This window comes from Hyperoodon ampullatus (genome assembly GCF_949752795.1).
Source record: "Hyperoodon ampullatus genome assembly, chromosome: 10".
Taxonomy (NCBI): Eukaryota; Metazoa; Chordata; class Mammalia; order Artiodactyla; family Ziphiidae; genus Hyperoodon; species Hyperoodon ampullatus.
Window position 1 is genome coordinate 61782354 of NC_136923.1, and position 18021 is coordinate 61800374.

Genomic DNA, 18021 nt, shown 5'->3' on the forward strand with positions numbered 1-18021 from the left:
CTATGGAGCCACAAAGTGAAGCTGAAATGAGCTGCCTACTAATCTAGTGGCAACACAAGATGGGCGCCTACCCTTAGTGTCATGGAATAAATTTTGTATCCTCCTCAAATTTATATGCCAAGTCCTAAGCCCACGACCTCAGAATGTGGCTGTATTTAGAGCTGGGACCTGTAAGGAGGTAATCAAGGTTAAATGAGCTCATGAGAGTGGGGCCCTGGTCCAAGGTGACTGGGGTCCTTCTAAGCAGAGGAAGAGACACGGGGATGAGCAGCCACCTAGAAGCCAAGGAGAGAGGCCTCAGGAGAAACCAAACTTGCTGATACCTTCATCATGGAATGCTCGCCTCCAGAACTGTGAGAAAATAAGCTTCTGTTGTTTAAGGCACCCAGACTGTGGTATTTTGTTACAACAGCCCTAGCAAATGGATATACTTAGTATTTTACATTTCTCCTTTACTATATGTATATGGTATTTAAATATAAACAATAAACACTATTTAGTTGTCATCACTTAAAAAGAATTCCCCCTTTGGAAAACTGATTAAATTCTGTTTTTATCAGACTACAAATAATTTTCTGATTTTTTGGTTTTCCTATGATGAAAAAAAAATCATAGGTATAGCACATGGGATTTCTTTTAAAAATGACTGGCAAGCAATGAAACAACATTCCCTCCCATCTCCCCACCCGCAAAATAATCTTTGGTTGAAGAAAATCTGTGCTTCCTCCATTGACAAAGGTTTAAGTTTAAAAGGATGAGATGCTTACCGAATCGATCTGATCTAAAGAAACCTTCCCGACATTTCCCTGTGTACTGTAGTCTTGACCAGTGTACGAATGACTAAAAATAAAAAGAACAAAATATTAGAATAGGATTTGTAAAACAAATTTTGATCAGTTCAAAGGAAATCTTTAAAATTCTGATACAAAGTCACAAAGAGATTTTACACATACCTTAGGAAAAACATAGCCAAGTGTTTTAAAGGTACTTAATAGAATACATTTAAGTAACTTTCCCAAAATTAATACAGAAATGCAGTGCTCATCTGGATCTCCTGATTCCTAATCTAGGGTGCCATTTCCATTTCTTGGAAGCAATATGCAAGTTGTTGTTACAGTTAACACCTCTCCCACTGACCCCTTATAACAGCATGGCAGCAGAGCTAGGAATAAATGGGAGCTTACGTCCAGAGTCATCACTCAGTAGGCCCTTGAGTGAGTCACCTAAACTCTCCACACCCCAGGATCCCTGTCCGTCAAATAGAGATGACAGTGCCTGCCCTGCAGTGTTGACAGGAGGTCAGAATTGAAATACCTTTTGTTAAAGGACCGGACATATAGTAATCACTATTCATTAAAACAAGTAACATGTGAACAGCACTTTACATGTACAAAGAGTCCAATTACAAAGTCTAATTACAAAGAGTCCTTTGTAATTAGAGGATATATCCTCTAATTACATCCTCACAACAGCCCCAAGAGAGCAGGTTTATTTTACATTTGAGAAGTGAGGAACTTGTTAGACGAGAGAGCAAGTCAGCAGTGCAGCAGGAAATCAAACTTTTGGACTCCCAACTTCCTGTTTCTTCACTATACCATGCCATTCTCTTCCCTGTGATACATTTTCCTCTTGTATTATTTAGAAATTAGGAAATATAACATGGCACATACTACCTAAAGCCCTCCACCTGTGTACATTATCATCTCCTTGACACAACTCCACAACCATAGCTCCATCAACACTGACTCAGATGCAGACATTCAGGGATCACACGGCGAAGAACAGGTGCAAGGTTACATAGAAAACCACAGTCAAACTGTGGTTTATGCAGACTCCACAACTAAAGGGAAGTTCTGGAGTAAAGTATCATTACAATAACAAGGGATTCCGGATGCTCTACTTTCTACCTGCTCAGCACTATAGCTTCTTGCTGCTGGATAACATACACCCTCAAGATGCTCTGTAGAAAGGCTGTTGTTCCTACAATCAATCAGGTTATTGATTAAACAATGGGTACAGATTATGAAGCAAAACTACTGGATATCTCGGGACGTTGCAGCCACTGGCAAGGAGACTGTCACAAGTGTAGATGTCCCCTTCCGACAGTCCTCCCCCCATGGGTTAAGAATGGCCTGAGAATCACTCTGAGAGCAGGGCAAGCAGAATGCCAGAGAGTGACACAGAATGATCCTGTACCTAAAACACATCTTCTTGCCTTTGGTATTATTTCTCCCTCCAGTAACAAATTTCTGACAGCATATCACTGGACTCTATCCATTCCCTTTATCATAGTAGTGCCATGCCACACAAAACTCATGCTAAGTTAAACCAACAGCTGCCATTTAATTTTAATATTTTACATTTTAATATAGAACACAACCAGAGAATTGTTTCAGTGAAATCCCCCAAAATAAAAACATATCTCACTTTCCAATATGTCTTACACACCAGGCAGTGAAAACAGCATAGGCTACGAGTCTGAAGACTTGCTTTTGTTTTTGTTCTTTAAATCATTGGTTTGGCAAACTGGTAATCTGCACTATTCTCATTTATAAAATGGTATTAATAAGGCCAGGCCTGCCTAACTAACAGAAATCCTGGGGAGATCAAATGAACTAATAAATTCAAAGTGCTAATTAAAATCAGTAAAGCATATTCCAGTACACAGAGCAACTGCAGTCTTGACCAGTAAGTACAGAGGAACACAAAACAAAACAAAATAAAATAAAACAGGATGGGAAGGGAGGCAGCATGATCCTGCAGAGGAGTCATCCCCCAGTTGGGAGATGCTAGCCCACTCCATTGACCCCTGTAAGCTTTAGGCTGTAAATTGATCACAATCATCTAACAGGACCATTCAGCTCAAATAGATGAACAAATACAAAAGTCCTGTATAAATGGTAAAATGATGTACAAACATGATCATAGTCACTGAGTAGTTTTCTCAGCCCAGATTAATGCAGTATACAAAGTACAAAGAGAAGATGTATAAAGAGGACACATATGTTCGCCTGAATGCCAGTATAAAATGCTTGTTCCTCAAAGTTTTAACAGAATATGCAAAGGGACCAAATTCCAAGAAACAAAAGTAAGAAAGAGAATGGTAGCAATGATAAATGCAAAGAATTTACTGGGTATAAATAACTACAGAGAGAATATAAGGAAACCGTCAGACATCATACTTCTAAAAATATTGTAAATAGACAAGAAGATGGTCACCAGCCAACCCAGTAAGGGCAAGTGTGGAACCCTGGAAGAAAAGTGACAGAAATGAAGAACTGAAGCATAAGAATTGGGAATGAGATTCCTCTTCCACTCATTCAGAATCAGAAAGGATAACTTATATATCTTGGTTAAAGGAGTTGGTACGTCACAGCTATTTAATACATACTTGAAAAGTTATCGATAGATGAAGCCAAGGGGGAGGATTTTCAGATATAAGAAAGGCAAATCATGAGAAGCAGTGTATCCAATGATCTGCAGGCAGAAAGAACCATAAAAAGATTTTGGACAAGAATTCACATAATCAGGTTTATACTCGAGAAAGAAAGCAGTGTAGAGAAATTACCAGAAAGGGAGGGATTGGGAAATGGAAAACCAGTTGGAAGAATATTGCAATATTCCGGGCAAGAGAAGTTTTTGTAAAGACCTTCAGTAAAGTAATGGCAATAGATGGAGAAAGGAAGGCAAACAAGGTAAAAGAAAAAGGAACAAATAGTGCTGCCATAAAAGAATAAAAATCCTTGGGGCTTCCCTGCTGGCGCTGTGGTTAAGAATCCACCTGCCAACACAGGGGACATGGGTTTGAGCCCTGGTCCGGGAAGATCCCACATGCCATGGAGCAACTAAGCCCGTGCACCCCAGCTACTAAGCTTGCGCTCTAGAGCCCGCGAGCCACAGCTACTGCAGCCTGCGCACCTAGAGCCCATGCTTCACAACAAGAGAAGACACCACAATGAGAAGCCCACGCACCACAACGAAGAGTAGCCCCCACTCACCACAACTAGAGAAAGCCCAGGGAAAGCAACGAAGACCCAACGCAGCCAAAAATAAATAAATAAATTAATTAATTAATTAATTATTTTTTTAAAAAATCCTTAATAACAAATCACATTAGCTTACGAAACCGGACCTTTGGCTTTTACTTGGAAGGGCCCAGGGATGTTACGAGATGAGACTCCTAACAGCCCCCAGGACAGGTAAGGCACCTTCTACCACCCTCAGAGCCTGGTGGCAGCTTCATATCACACAGCTTCCAAATGAATGCAGCTGCTACACTAATGAGCAAAAACATACATAATGAACTGTCAAAATATAGTCTTAGTTTCATGATTTTAAAAACTTGGTCAATTTTATGAACAAACATTTCTTAATCGTGGTACTGGGGAAACACAGAAAAAGTAATAAAAACTTTTTATAACTTTTTTTAATTTTTAAAAAAAATTTACTGTAATTTTTAACAGTAAAAACAATTTCTATTTGGTTCAATATACACACACACAAACCCAGCAGAAAATACTATTTTCAGCTCATTTTAAATACTCACAGCTTTAAGAAACACTCACTGTCACTGATGTACAGTTTTAACAAAGGGGATTTAGTCAGCATAAAAGCTTTCCTGCTTCTAACCTTCCGTAAGAGAATAAATTGAGATGTAACACAAATGTAATTTTTTTCAACACAGCGGACCAAAGAACATTTTAATGGGCCACAAAAATCAAATTATGTCACGAATCACTATCCTGCCAAATATAAAAAGGAAGTTTTGTTCTTTTCGTTTTTTCTGTTTGTTTTTTTGAGGTACGCGGGCTTCTCACTGTTGTGGCCTCTCCCGTTGCGGAGCACAGGCTCCGGACGCACAGGCTCAGTGGCCATGGCTCACAGCCCCAGCCGCTCCGCGGCATGTGGGATCTTCCCGGACAGGGGCACGAACCCGTGTCCCCTGCATCGGCAGGCGGACTCTCAACCACTGCGCCACCAGGGAAGCCCATGTTCTTTTTGGGTTTTTTTAACATCTTTATTGGAGTATAATTGCTTTACAATGGTAAAGAGGAAGTTTTGATTAATCAGAGAATCTTAAAAAGTCAAGATCTGATTTAATTCTCAGTTTAGCCACTAATTTGCCACAAGTAAAAAAGAAAAAGCGTAAGTCAAACTGTGCATTAATTATTCATCCATAAATGTGGACAGTAAGGGATTAGGAGCTATAGTGATTTATTTCCATCCTGTATGCTAATTTATCTTCTGTTTGCGAGAGTATCAGGTGAAAGGCGCTAAAGGTAAAATGGTATCATTTTTCTCAAGTCACCAAAAAGCCAGAAAAGTGGTGAAAACAATAAAGATGTGGGTCCATGAATACTGAGTTATATCAGAACACTGTCTGTGGTGAAAGGCGACAGTGTGTGTTTGCTAAAATGTAGCAATTACACAGCACTGTACAAGCAACACAAACACCTTCACTCCCCAAACAGAACTAGAGAAATGCAGAAAAGCCAGGACAAACCTTACTTTTTTAAATACCATTAGATTGTCAGGCTCTCTATAAGAGACTTTTTCTACATCCCAGTCGTTGTCCTTTTCTAATTACCTTTTTAAAAAAAGCTTTCAAGAGTCTCTGTATAGCTCCTCAATCCCTCATCAAGCACTTCTGTGACCAAGGAAGAGTCACAAAGTAGTGACGGACCCAAAGATGACCCAAACAGTACGACGTGATGAGGTGATGAGAGCCCCAACAAGGCCACAGAGAACAGGCCCTTCTCAGAGCAGGGGGAGGAGGACAAACCACATGCAGCCCCGAAAGGGCACCTCAGAGGGAGCTGCCCAGGGACAGCATCCAGGATTCTGAGTGTCGTGAGAACGCTGCTGAGATGCCTGAGCAGAGCGCCCAAGCTGAGCAGACGCCTGCCAAGCCAGCGGGACCAGCTCAAGGCCGAAGGAGAGGAGGTTGACCATCAGGGAGAAGGCGGGCCTGGGCGGCAGAGGGGAAGAGCAGGAGACCACAGTCAAGGAATAACTGAAAAGTCACAGGCCTGGTTGTTTTAGTGTTTTTACCATTCATAGTTGAACAACTTTATATGTATTAAAACATTCTTAAATATTGACCCAGTGCAGAAAAGTATATGACATGAGTTTATTAGAGTTGTTGGAGGGTTGTTAAAAGTAAGCATGTGATAAGGAGGGGACATTTGGGGATAATAAAAACGTCTGTTTTTCTCAGCATCTAGAGGGTTAGCACATATCAGATGGACAGGCAGAAAGACACAAGCAAAGCCAAGGAAATTTCACAGTTTATAGACGAAGATGTTGGGTTAGGTGGCAAAAGAGACAAGCAGAGGCAAGGGGGGAAAAGAGCTGAAACTAGGCAGGTAAGTCCCGAAACGCAGGTCTCTGAACAAAAACCGTTAAAATAAAGAGCCAATTCTATCTCCTTTTGCAATAACATAGTGCTAAATCATGACTTTAATAAAAATTTGAGGTTTTGTCAAGTTTAAAACCTTTAAAAACCTAAACCTGTGCATAACAGTATTTTCTAAGAAAACTGAATCTTGCAAACACAGAAGTAATTCAGTGTTTGTCCTTGGTTATTTTGTTCTGCTTTGTTTTGAGGTGATGGTCCTAAGTTATCCAATCTACTATAAGAGAACTAATGGTACACAAAATATATAAAAGCATCTTCCTACTGTTGCATTTGTTCAGTAAGCCTACATGCAACTTAATTAAAACTCGGTCACATCTGAGGAACTTTTTCCTCCCACATTGTCTTGCTCATTAAACAGTAAGATGTAAGCAGAGTTGGTTTTCCAATAAGGCTAAAAATCACAGTAAACAGAAAATTGTAAAACCAACAGTTTCAACAAATTAAGAGTTGAAAGGAGAAGAGACTTTCAAAATATCCATAACACATATTTACATAACCATATTCGACATGATCCTATTTTCAATCCAATTAAACAATCCGATAGGGGGTGGGAGGAGGGCTGAGGCATAACAGAGACAGGAAGGCACAATCAGTCACAGCCACACAGAACCAGTTCTCCCAAACGCTACCACACAAACATCAAATCTACACAATAGAAATGCAGTGGGTACATAAAGAAGTAAATCAGAAACACACACATCTGCACACATCTGATCTGTGAAAGGCAGACCCATGCCTGGTCTTTGTAGAAACAACAGAAATATAAGCCTCGGTCAATACACCATCAATGTCAACACGAGCACTTAGATTTCAACAGGGAGTTGCTTTTGAGTGCTGAAAATAAGAGGCGAAAACAAAAAGAAATTATATGAAAGTCGATTTGTGGGTCTCATGACAAGATTAGCTGGTTAAGGAAAAAAACCTTTCCTGCTGTGGCCCTGATCTCAGCACATGACAGCCCATCACAACTCTGCTCGAGTGGCCTTCACGAGTCCCACCACTGAGATACAAATGGCACAGAACACAGCTGGCAAAACGGGTGACACCTCTCCAATCATTTTCCCGTTTTCCGATTAGTGATGCAGCTTGAGGGAGGGAATAAGGAGTAGTGGAATAGTTGCAACATTTTAGGAATTAGCTGCAACTCTGCCTCATTTGCATAATTTTTCCAAGTCCAATCTGCCCAAAGCAATCAGGGAGCATAGCAGAGTAAGGGAGTGAGCCAAGCAGACTGACGAGGAGCACAGGTATCAGACTCACTGTGTGACTTTGCTTTCAGTTTCCTCACTGGGAAACAGGGATCACAAAAGCGGTCACAAAAGTACCCCTTCCAAGGACTGCTGTGAGGATCAAATGAGATGTAAGAGTTTACCACACGATTTTTCACTCAAATTGTTTTTTTTTAATTGTAAATAATATTTTATTTAGTCATTTTTGTTTACAACTGAAACTCTGGGAATTCAAAATTAATATCCTTGCCCGTGAGCTTCTTATAGACACCAGAAAATGTTCCAAGCTTGTGTTCCACATTGTTCTGCTGTGCTTTATCCAAATGAACCTTTATGAGTTGGCTGCCAACCAGCTTCATGCGGATTCTCTTGCCCACAATCTCACTTGGGAAAACCAAGTCCTCCAGGATGGCATTGTGCACTGCTGTCAGAGTGCAGCTCCTGGGATGCTTTTGCTTATTTTTTGTACGGCTTTTGCAAGTTGGCTTAGGCAGAATTCTCCTCTGCGCGATAAAGACAAGGTGCTTCCCGCTGAACTTCTTCTCCAACTCACACACTAGTGGACCTGGATTTTTCTGGAAAGATTTCAGTTGAGGAATGGGAACAAGATTATGATAGCTTTCTGACCACCACCAACTTCAATTTCCTCAGTGGTCATGATGTTCAGCTCCCGCAGCTGGGCCTTGAGGTACAAGTTCATCTCCAGCTTCAGAAGGACCTGGGAGATGCCCAACTCAAACTCATCTGGCGTCGCACCATTGGGCTTGGCAATCTTCACGCTGGAACTAAACATGGCCTGGACCTTGCCAATGCGGCCAACACTTCACTCAAATTGTAATCATCATTATCATCCAGGCCTCAATTTGTTACATGTGGACACTTTGGTTGTTGTTTCTCTCTACTCTTTAATATTCACCACTTTCTTCCCTTGAATATCAGGAAAAAATGTATTTCTTTCCTATCTTCTTTATACTATCACATAAAATATTTAATCTTAAAGTAGAATTTAGATGTCCTTGAATAACCTGATGATCTGGAAGGTTTTATCTATAGCTACACTCTTAGAAAGTTTCCACAGTGCAAAACTTCAAACTCAAACACTGCAGGTTTCAATGGAACCCAGCTTTGCAGAGCTGCATATCCAATATGGTAGCCACCAGCCAACTGTGACTAAGCTGCACTTGAAATGCAGCTTAGTCAGAATTAAGAAGTTCCATGAGTGTAAAATTTGCACTGGATTTCAAAGACTTGGTATGAAAAAATTTAAAACATTTCATTAATAAATTTTCCTATCGATTACATGTTGAAATTATATTCTGGATATGAGTTAAATATTAATGTCACTGAAGTAATTTAAAATTACACATGTGGCTCGTATTTGTGGTGCTCATATACTTCTGGACAGCACTGTCGTAGAGTGAGGACAGTGACACGAAGCAATCAAGTGCTTCCCCTGAGGACTAGGTCCACATGCAGAAACGCCAATTGACCTACCCTGACGACTCCTATTTGCCAAGTGAAGATCAGACTCTGCTGGTCGTAAGTGGAATACAAGCTGCAACTGGGCCACTAAAGGAATGACTCAAGTCAGCTGTAAATATGCTTGTTTTCATAACACTGTGCTTGGGAATCAAGGTTCCAAACTTGAGCCACACCCTCCCATTTCTACTATCTGGGAAGCAATCGTGAATTCTGATTAGCTTGGAGGTAACCGGAATCACTGGGGAGGAGGGTGTGTGTATGTGTGACACATTTTTGTCTGGGAGTCTTTGGGGCTGCATGACTCACCTCAACACTTAATCACAACAATCCATTCTCCTCTCATCTGTAAGAAGCTGTGCTGGGGGCCGGGGGTGGGGGTGGGGGGCTGGGTGGGTATGAGTCCGGAAGACAGCAGGACCCTGGGCTAGGCCAGACAGAACCCGCCTCCCATCCTCAGGGAGCACCTCTACACCCTCCCTCCCCACCAACAAACAGCCTCTGAGGTTCATAAAATAGTAACACAGAAAACACATTTCCTTTCTTCGTCAACTATTCCCCAGTACTCTTGAAAGAGGTTAACCCTATTTACTCCTTTCTATCTGGCAGCTATAGTTTATCATATTTTAAAAACTGATATCAAATAAAAAAGCAGTGAAGAAAGCATCACGAGTAATCAAAACTGATCCCTGCATCAAGGAAACATATTTCTTTGTTTAAATTAAAAAGTAAGCTAATACATCTTTCAAAATGAACTGTGATTTCCTACATCATTCTATAAAAGTATACCAAGTCCCAATACAACCGTTTCACATGAAGTCAGGTGTAATCATAGCACAAATGGAAAAACAATTTCAAAAAGAGGAAACAAAGGTTTTGAACATCACCCATAATATCCACTTTTGCAATCACAATTTTACCTACTTTGGATGTTAAAAAAAAAATACTCTGACCACATAAGCTAGGCTATTCAGACATCTAGAAAGCACAATCCCTGCAGTTTGGATTTCTTGGGTGTGTAGGAAATCAGGGAACCACAGTTACAATATATCACTTCCTGCTGTGAGGATATCACAGGAAAATTCACTCAATAGCTGTCACCACTGAAATTGAAATGAATTTCTTTCTACAGCTAAATCCCTAGTAAATGGTATCCCACTTGTGTTAGCCCAAGTAATTTTCCCTGCAGTTACTCCAAACGAGAACACAATCAATAAAATTCTGTTATAAATTGAATATAAATTATTTTTCCACAAGCATGAATTTTACTCAATTTTGCGTAAAAAAAATTCTCTCTGAAAAACTACCATCAGACGATACATAGGATAATGATCTGTATTTCCCTACAATTGAGAGAAGCTGTATGATTTCAAGAGGTGCACATACACAATAAAAAAACAAGCTCATATGGGTTTCCACATCAGGTGAGAACTACAAACAGCACAATCACTACTCTTCTTTGTTTTAGGTTGGCCTCATCTTTTCCCATATGGTCCATATTATTCTATTTATTCCCATTTCTAAGCTGCAACAGTCCAATGAACTGCAAGAGAGTTGAAAGTTGCACCTCATTTTTCTATAAAAAATATCTGTACCTGGGGCTTCCCTGGTGGCACAGTGGTTGAGAGTCCGCCTGTCGATGCAGGGGACACGGGTTCTTACCCTGGTCCGTGAAGATCCCACATGCTGCGGAGCGGCTAGGCCCGTGAGCCATGGCTGCTGAGCCTGCGCGTCCGGAGCCTGTGCTCCGCAATGGGAGAGGCCACAACACTGAGAGGCCCGCATACCGAAAGAAAAAAAAAAAACATCTGTACCTCACAATTGTCAAAAATCATGGAATTGCACCCTTAAAATATGAGTGCATTTCACTGTATGTAAATTATACCTCAATAAAATTGATTTAAAATGTAAAATATACACATACATCCCTATAAGATAGTCACACTACAGTGCTACATAGATGTTTGCACCATACACACTTAAAGCCCCCAACAAAGATCTCTATTTTCATGAGTATGTTTTTTATACTCCTTTTCCATTCTTAGCATATTCTGGGAATATAATGACCCCTAAGTAGAGGCTGTTTTGACTTGGCTTTGACCCAGGATAGTCAAATGATTGCAATAAAGAAATGTTGCCTGAGAGATTGGTACTGAAAAGTTGATGGCGTTGAGGGTGGGGTAGGCGTGAAATAAAGTTCTAACACACAGGAGAACTAAGACATTAAATTGACGGTCATCGTCTCATTTCCCCACAATGTACAGAGGGCGGGATGCTTCTGAAATGCGCTATCACAGGTCTATAGCACCCGACAATGCCCCCTCACACTTGTTCCCTAATAATAGAGAGAACCAGGGACATGAAGGTGGGGGTTTGATGGAGGTTTGGAAGGGAGGGGAGAAGAAGGGGAGAGCTAATGAGGATTATTATTACAAGTCACATCCAGAGATCATGTCACACACTTTTCCTACACACTCTGTCACTCTTGCACAGCCATTAACAATGGCTCATCACGTTAAGGTCTTCGTTTCATAAATCAAAACAGCAAGGTTCATAATAGCTTTGGTTTTCTTGTGTTTTTAAATACAGTCTTCAACATTTGGATAGGTCACTGGGCAGAAAGAAACGGGGTCCTTCTGAGGTCACATAGAGAAACAGAAAGGACTCTCTTCGGTTAGCTCCTGATTCCAGGAGAAACGGTCCCAAGTCCCAAAACAAAAGGCAAAACCAGTGTTGAATTTCTACAATGTATAAAGAGTGTTTCATTACCAAAGCTTTGCCTTGGAAATGACAGAAAATGCACCAACATTTTGTCCAAACTATTATACCATCTCATCCAGTCTCAACATTTAGTAGCTTAAAAAACCTAAATGAGAGGTAAAATTTTAAAAACTAAAAGTGTTCTCTCCCAGCACTGGCTCATTCAGGAGTCTTCCTGAGGTCCAGCCCCTGTTACAGCAACAGGGAGAGAGGTAAACAGAAGGAAGGATGCCTTGCTCTCATGGAGCTTACACTGCAGACAAACACACACCAAAAAACAAATGAACACATAAAAATGACCATTTCAGCCAGTGACGCTGCTGTGAGGAAAACAGAGCAGGTGACAGCACAGAGGCCCTGGGGGTGAGTGTGAGCTGGGTGACCAGAAGCAGCCTTTTGTGAGGCTGAGAGGACACAGTTACATCATGTGACCAAGGTCCCCAGTGGCCTCCTGTGGACAGTATGTACGCCGTCCACCAAGGACCACAGCAGCTCAATTAAAAATGGGCTTTTTATTCCCTTTGTATCAATGTTATCTTTTTAGAACTACTTTCGAAACAGTAGTTACAAACAACTGAGAGGGCGCTACACCTTCAGTGAGTCTGGGCTGTCTGTCTGTCCGCAGCCCAATCTATTAAGTGTTTTGTTTTTACTGTGAATTGTGCCTGGTTGCCAGGGGGTCTTCTTAGGTTCACCAAACATTTAGACTCACAAGATTTCCAAGTGGCACCGGGTGGCTCAGAAAGACCCAGGACAGAACCCCAGCTCACCAGCTGGGCAGCGTGAGCACTAGACCTCCTGCAACACCTGCACAGGTGGGTGGCTCGGGGGCAAGGAGGGCACGCCCACACCTGGAAGCACAGGGCTGCTGCGGCTCAGGGACCTCAGACCCCTCAGTGGCCGCAAGCCCTTAGAACTACGTCCACAGCCACCTCAGACTTGGAACTCCAAATCCATTAATCTAGAAACCATTTTTATACTTTAAAAAATATATGACTATGTAAACATATTTCAAATATGACAGAGAACTGTGCTGTCCAATCCAATAACCATTAGCTACAACAGCTACTTAAATTTAAATTAATTAAAATAAAATTACAACCTGCGTTCTTCAGTCACACTAGCCATACTTCAAGCACTCAACAGCCATAAGCAGCTGCTGGCTGCTGGGTTGACGGCACAGGTACAGAACATTTCCATCACCACAGAAAGTTCTACAGCACAGCACTACACAAATTACTTTTTCGCTGCTAATATATTACAGTAACTACCACAATGCTTTATCAGGCTTTTTAAGAAAATTGTTTCCCATAGCATAGTCATCATTTTGTACCTTGTAAGTGCTTTATGCCTAACACAGTGTAAAATAACTAATTTTCTTTATTACTTAACTAGAGAACAATATTTTAAAGAAATCCAAAGAGTGAAGAATATGAAATTTTAAAACTACAGACAATGAAACTACTTGAAAAATATAAACAATCATAAACTTTGCTTTCCAGGAAGACTGACAGCATCCACAATCCATAAATCCCTAAGAAACTTTGGAGTCAGAGGGCCAACAGAAATCTGACATTTCTACTTGGGAACAAGCTGCAAGAACACTGTGACGTGCAAGGTTGTGTGCCACAGAATCATGTCCCTCTACTGTGATTTCCATGATGCTGTGTGCCCCACAGAATCAGGTACCTCTACTATGCTAACAGCCATCATAATTTACTATAATTATTTTAAGATTCTCTCTTTTCTGAGCAACACTGAGTCCTATAAGAGCAGAAATAAACATGTATCCCTAGAACCTAACACCATGCCTGGCACCAAGTAGCTCCCGTAATATGTGTTAAATTAATAATAAATAAAACAAACTCTTAGAATAAAGGTTTGTGACCATGTATTTACCTCCACAAGTCACAGCCACTACATACAACCTCATTACAAAGTCTGCTGTTTACAAAGGTATCTATTTGCCTTGGCAAGATGGCCAGTTGAAGAGACAGGAAAGACTTTCCTATCTTCTTTCTATATCACTGAAAAGAAAATCAGTACTTTATATTTCTGTAAAACTCATTGTTAACCCTTTCTTAACTTTAAAACATGTTAAGCTAACAAAGTGACGTAACTAAAAACCCCAGGGAAATTTAGTATTGTATATAAATTAAGAGTGGTGGCTTACTTGTAAAACTGATGAAAAGTGATGTTAAAAGCTGTTTTCAACCTCCCAAGAGAAAACCCTCACATTAATAGGCAGATCAATGGTCCTCCAAAGATGTTCACTCATGAATATGTTAGGTTATGTGGGAAAAAGGACTCTGCAGATGTCATTAAAATTAAGGACCTTGAGATGGGGCAATTATCCTGGGTATACATGTGGGCAATGTAACTACATAGACTGTAAAAGCAGAAAGCTTTCTCAGGGTGGGGGCAGAGATGCAGTCGCAGAAGTCAGTTCTGACACATGAGAAGGACTGATGCACTGCTGCCGGCTCGGAGACGGGACCACACGCAAGGACCAGAAAGAGGCCTCTGGAGCTCAGGGAAAGCAAAGGAAGGAATGTGGGCCCCTGGCTGACAGCCTGCCAGGAAATGGGGATCTCAGTCCTGCCACCACAAGGAACTGCACTCAGCCAGCAACACGCATAAGCTTTAGCAGCACACTCTGCCCCAGAGCTTCCAGCAACAGCCACAGCCCTGCTGGCATCTTGATTTTAGCTGCGGGAGGCCCATGTGGGATTTCTGACCTACAGGACCGTATGATAAAAATGAGTGCTGCTTTAATCCATTCAATTTGTGGTAATTTGTTATGGCTACAACAAAATTTTCTAATCTAGAGACACTAATAAGGTTTAAAATTCAGCATCCTGAATTCTGTCTTCTTCAAGTCACTGGTTCACTTGCTAAGGACGTGGCTACTTCTCGCCTCTCTTGTCCCTGTAAAGCTGTAAGCCACCTAGGCTGCTGCTGCTCTCTGTCCTATCTCCGTCTCCTGGGAAACATCTCCGCTGCAATCCCTCTTAATGCAGTCATCACAGCATATCTTCCCCCCAGTGGACCTCACCTGGCCACAAAGAAGCTGCTAACACTCTGTAATTGTTCTTCACAGCTTTATTCAACCAAAAAAAGCCTGAATACCCAGTAAAATGGGAATGGTTAAGATAGATATATCTATCCTCAATTGAATACTATAAGTCACTTAAAAATGGAGCCATGAAAAGTAATCTTCTACTTTACTACATGGGTATGACATACTAAGTGAAAAAAAAATTTTTTAAGTTTAACCATTTCAATTATTATTGCGTAAAAATATAAAGAGATTACAACAAAAGCCTAGCAGTGGTTATATTAGTGAAGCAGGATTTGTTTCTTCTATTTTTCCAAATTTTATATAGTGTGACTATAAATTTTATCAAAAAACATTAAATGAAATAAAATTTGTAACATAAGCCACATACACCTCTCTCTTTCCTCTGCTCGATTAAGCTGCAGCAACTATTCCAGTACAGCCGCACATGCGCACGCACACGCATGTGTGTGTGTGTGTGTGTGTGTGTGTGTGTGTGAGTGTGTATAGATTGGTCTTCTTTCCCTGTTAGCATATAAACATCTTGAGCTGAGGGACCACATCTCTTAGCATCTTTGTACACAAAGTATCCATTATAGTGCCCTTAACACAATGGGAGGATTTTAATAAAATGCTCACTCTTGACAAAGTACATCTCTAAAAAGGCATAAACATTTTCAATACAAAGGTGAAAAAAAAAATAACTCAAAGACCATAAATAATGGGAAAGAACACATTCTTTCTAATTTATTAATATCTTACAAGGCACCTGAAACATCTTCACAATAATCACTGAGCTAAAAGCTTATGTTGCTGCATGTAGAAAAGGAAATAAATATAGTCAAGTTAATGCCAAAGCTTAGGAACAGGTGATGAGGAAGAGCTGACGAACAGCTGGAGCCCGTGGACCACGTTAATGAGGGTCTCACTTCAGCCCTCACCTGGTGGGCATCCTGATCTACCAAACCCTTCCTAACACATGAACGCCCAACAATTTTCTGATTTCAAAATGAGAACTAATTCAAAAAGAAAACACTGGGTACTGTACCACCATGGATATTGGGAAAAGCTTTCTTACAGAGATTGCATTTCTGATATAAAATCTGTGTCAGCATATTCTTCGGAGGAATGAATAGAATGTACTGCATTAAGAAAAAAAATTTACAAAATAATTGTTGGTAATAATACCAACTGAAGGAAAAAAAAACCAACTGAAGGAAGATGCTTTCATTATTTTAAATGATTTTCAAATAAAGGTCAATATAAACATCTGCTTAGAAATTCAGGATGCATTACAAGTTAATCCATGTGATACAGTTCAAGTATTTACTACAGGTAATGCTTCCCTTTGCTAGCTTCTCTTATCTATACTTGATTTCTGTCTTATTCTTAGGTTGAAATATGCTAATAAAATTAGGAAAAATAGTGTAACAAATACATGGTTTTGAAATTATTCTTTAATTTTTAATTAAAGAATTGGAAAATCATTAAATTTATTGGCAAAATATTAAATGAGAACAATATTCACTTCATATCTTGAGGTGGAGAGGTGAAGGAGGAAGACACACTGTGGGGAAAGGCATTATTTTTAAGGAAAAAAAAATCATATCCAAGTAATCACATGTAGATTGTGGGCGACAAGTTTTCTTCTGCAGTCTCACCTATTTACACCTAGCATTTGTAAATAATACAATAAATAAAAATAACAATCTTTAACATAAACACCCTTGGTAGTCTAATACATTTTTATAAATATTATCCCACAGGTACCAACATTAGGGTAGCAAAGACACTTATACACAATAAACTTCTACATTTACAGGAACATATCCCAAGGCCTTTATATATCTCCAAGTTAGAATATCAGTACATGACATAATTCACCCTAGAAAATGCAGTGATGTGTGAGGATGTGTAAGGTCACCCTGAGATGTGGACTCATTAGATGATGTATATAATGATATGTGACTTGAGGAGAGCAGAAATTATGATTTACACAAATTCTCTCTGGCATTTCTGAATTTAACATGAACTTCCTGAGGCTCCACCACTAAACTTTAAAATAGGGATAATGACAAACAACCGTCTACCATCCTCACTGGGGTGTTCTGAGTATGAACTAAAAAGCCAGTTTGGACAGTACTTTGTAAACTAGCCAGTTTGATTTCTTGGTCCCATGTCCTCCTCCCTCTTCTAAATATTTGCCCCTTCAATTACTTCCTCTTATTCCCATAAACCTCGTTTCTCCCTGACCGACAAACATTGCTCATCTTTCCAGCCTTCGGGGAAAAATGAAACACTTGCTTCAATCATGAAACTCATGGGTACAGTCCCCTTTCCTCCTCGCTCTGCCAAGAGCAGTCTACACTCCCCGTATGCCCACATCCTCGTTCCGCATTTCCTCCTCGACCCCCACCCCAGGGATAGACTTGCATCTGTACCACTGCAAGGCAGGGGCTGAGCCACCCGTGGCTCCCATGCACCTAATCCAACTGACGTGAGGAGATTCTGACCTGACTTCCCTATGCATTTAACAGTGTTCACCTTTCTGAAAGCTTTCCCTTAGCATTGTTGATGCCACCACACCTTGCTGTGCTCCTGTTTCACTTGAGATTCCTCCCTGGTGTCTTTACTGGCTTCCCTTTTAACTCATCTCCTCCCTCCATCACTGCCCATCAAAGGTCACTTAAACACTAACTTCTATGGGTTCTATTCAGGGCTATTTCCCCTTTTCTTATCACTCTATATTCTCTCCCTGAGTGATCTCAACCATCCATCCCCCTGATTTTAACCACCCCTATATAGTGGAGATTAGCAAACGTCTCTCTATAAACCTTGCTCTCAAACTGCAGGTCTATATTCAGCTACTTACTAAACACCCCCCATATGCTCCACCAGCATCTCAACTTTAAAATGTCTTAACCCACTGAACCTACGATCCCAGCAGTCCAATTCACCCCCTTTTCCTCCTTTACTCTCCTTCATGGTCACTGACAACATCCTCCCCGAAGTGAGACCAAAGTTCAGTCCAATCTGAGCAGCCACTGTGAGCCACCACTGTGCTAGGGGGTGTGGAA

The 18021-nt window shown here is 40.6% G+C and overlaps 1 protein-coding gene and 1 pseudogene across 2 annotated transcripts in view; both read right to left on the reverse strand.

Moving 5' to 3' along the window:
- Positions 1–18021, reverse strand: part of PRIM2 (DNA primase subunit 2) — a gene marked incomplete at its 3' end in the record, with an annotated part of 212601 nt that overhangs the window by 90940 nt on the left and 103640 nt on the right. The window contains exon 9 of the mRNA XM_079712747.1: positions 768–840. Within this exon, the coding sequence (XP_079568873.1) occupies positions 768–840 (73 nt within the window). The remainder of the gene's footprint in view (positions 1–767; positions 841–18021) is intronic.
- Positions 7857–8440, reverse strand: LOC307059085 (small ribosomal subunit protein eS7-like; annotated as a pseudogene). Its single transcript has one exon. The product of its transcript is annotated as a small ribosomal subunit protein eS7-like (transcript).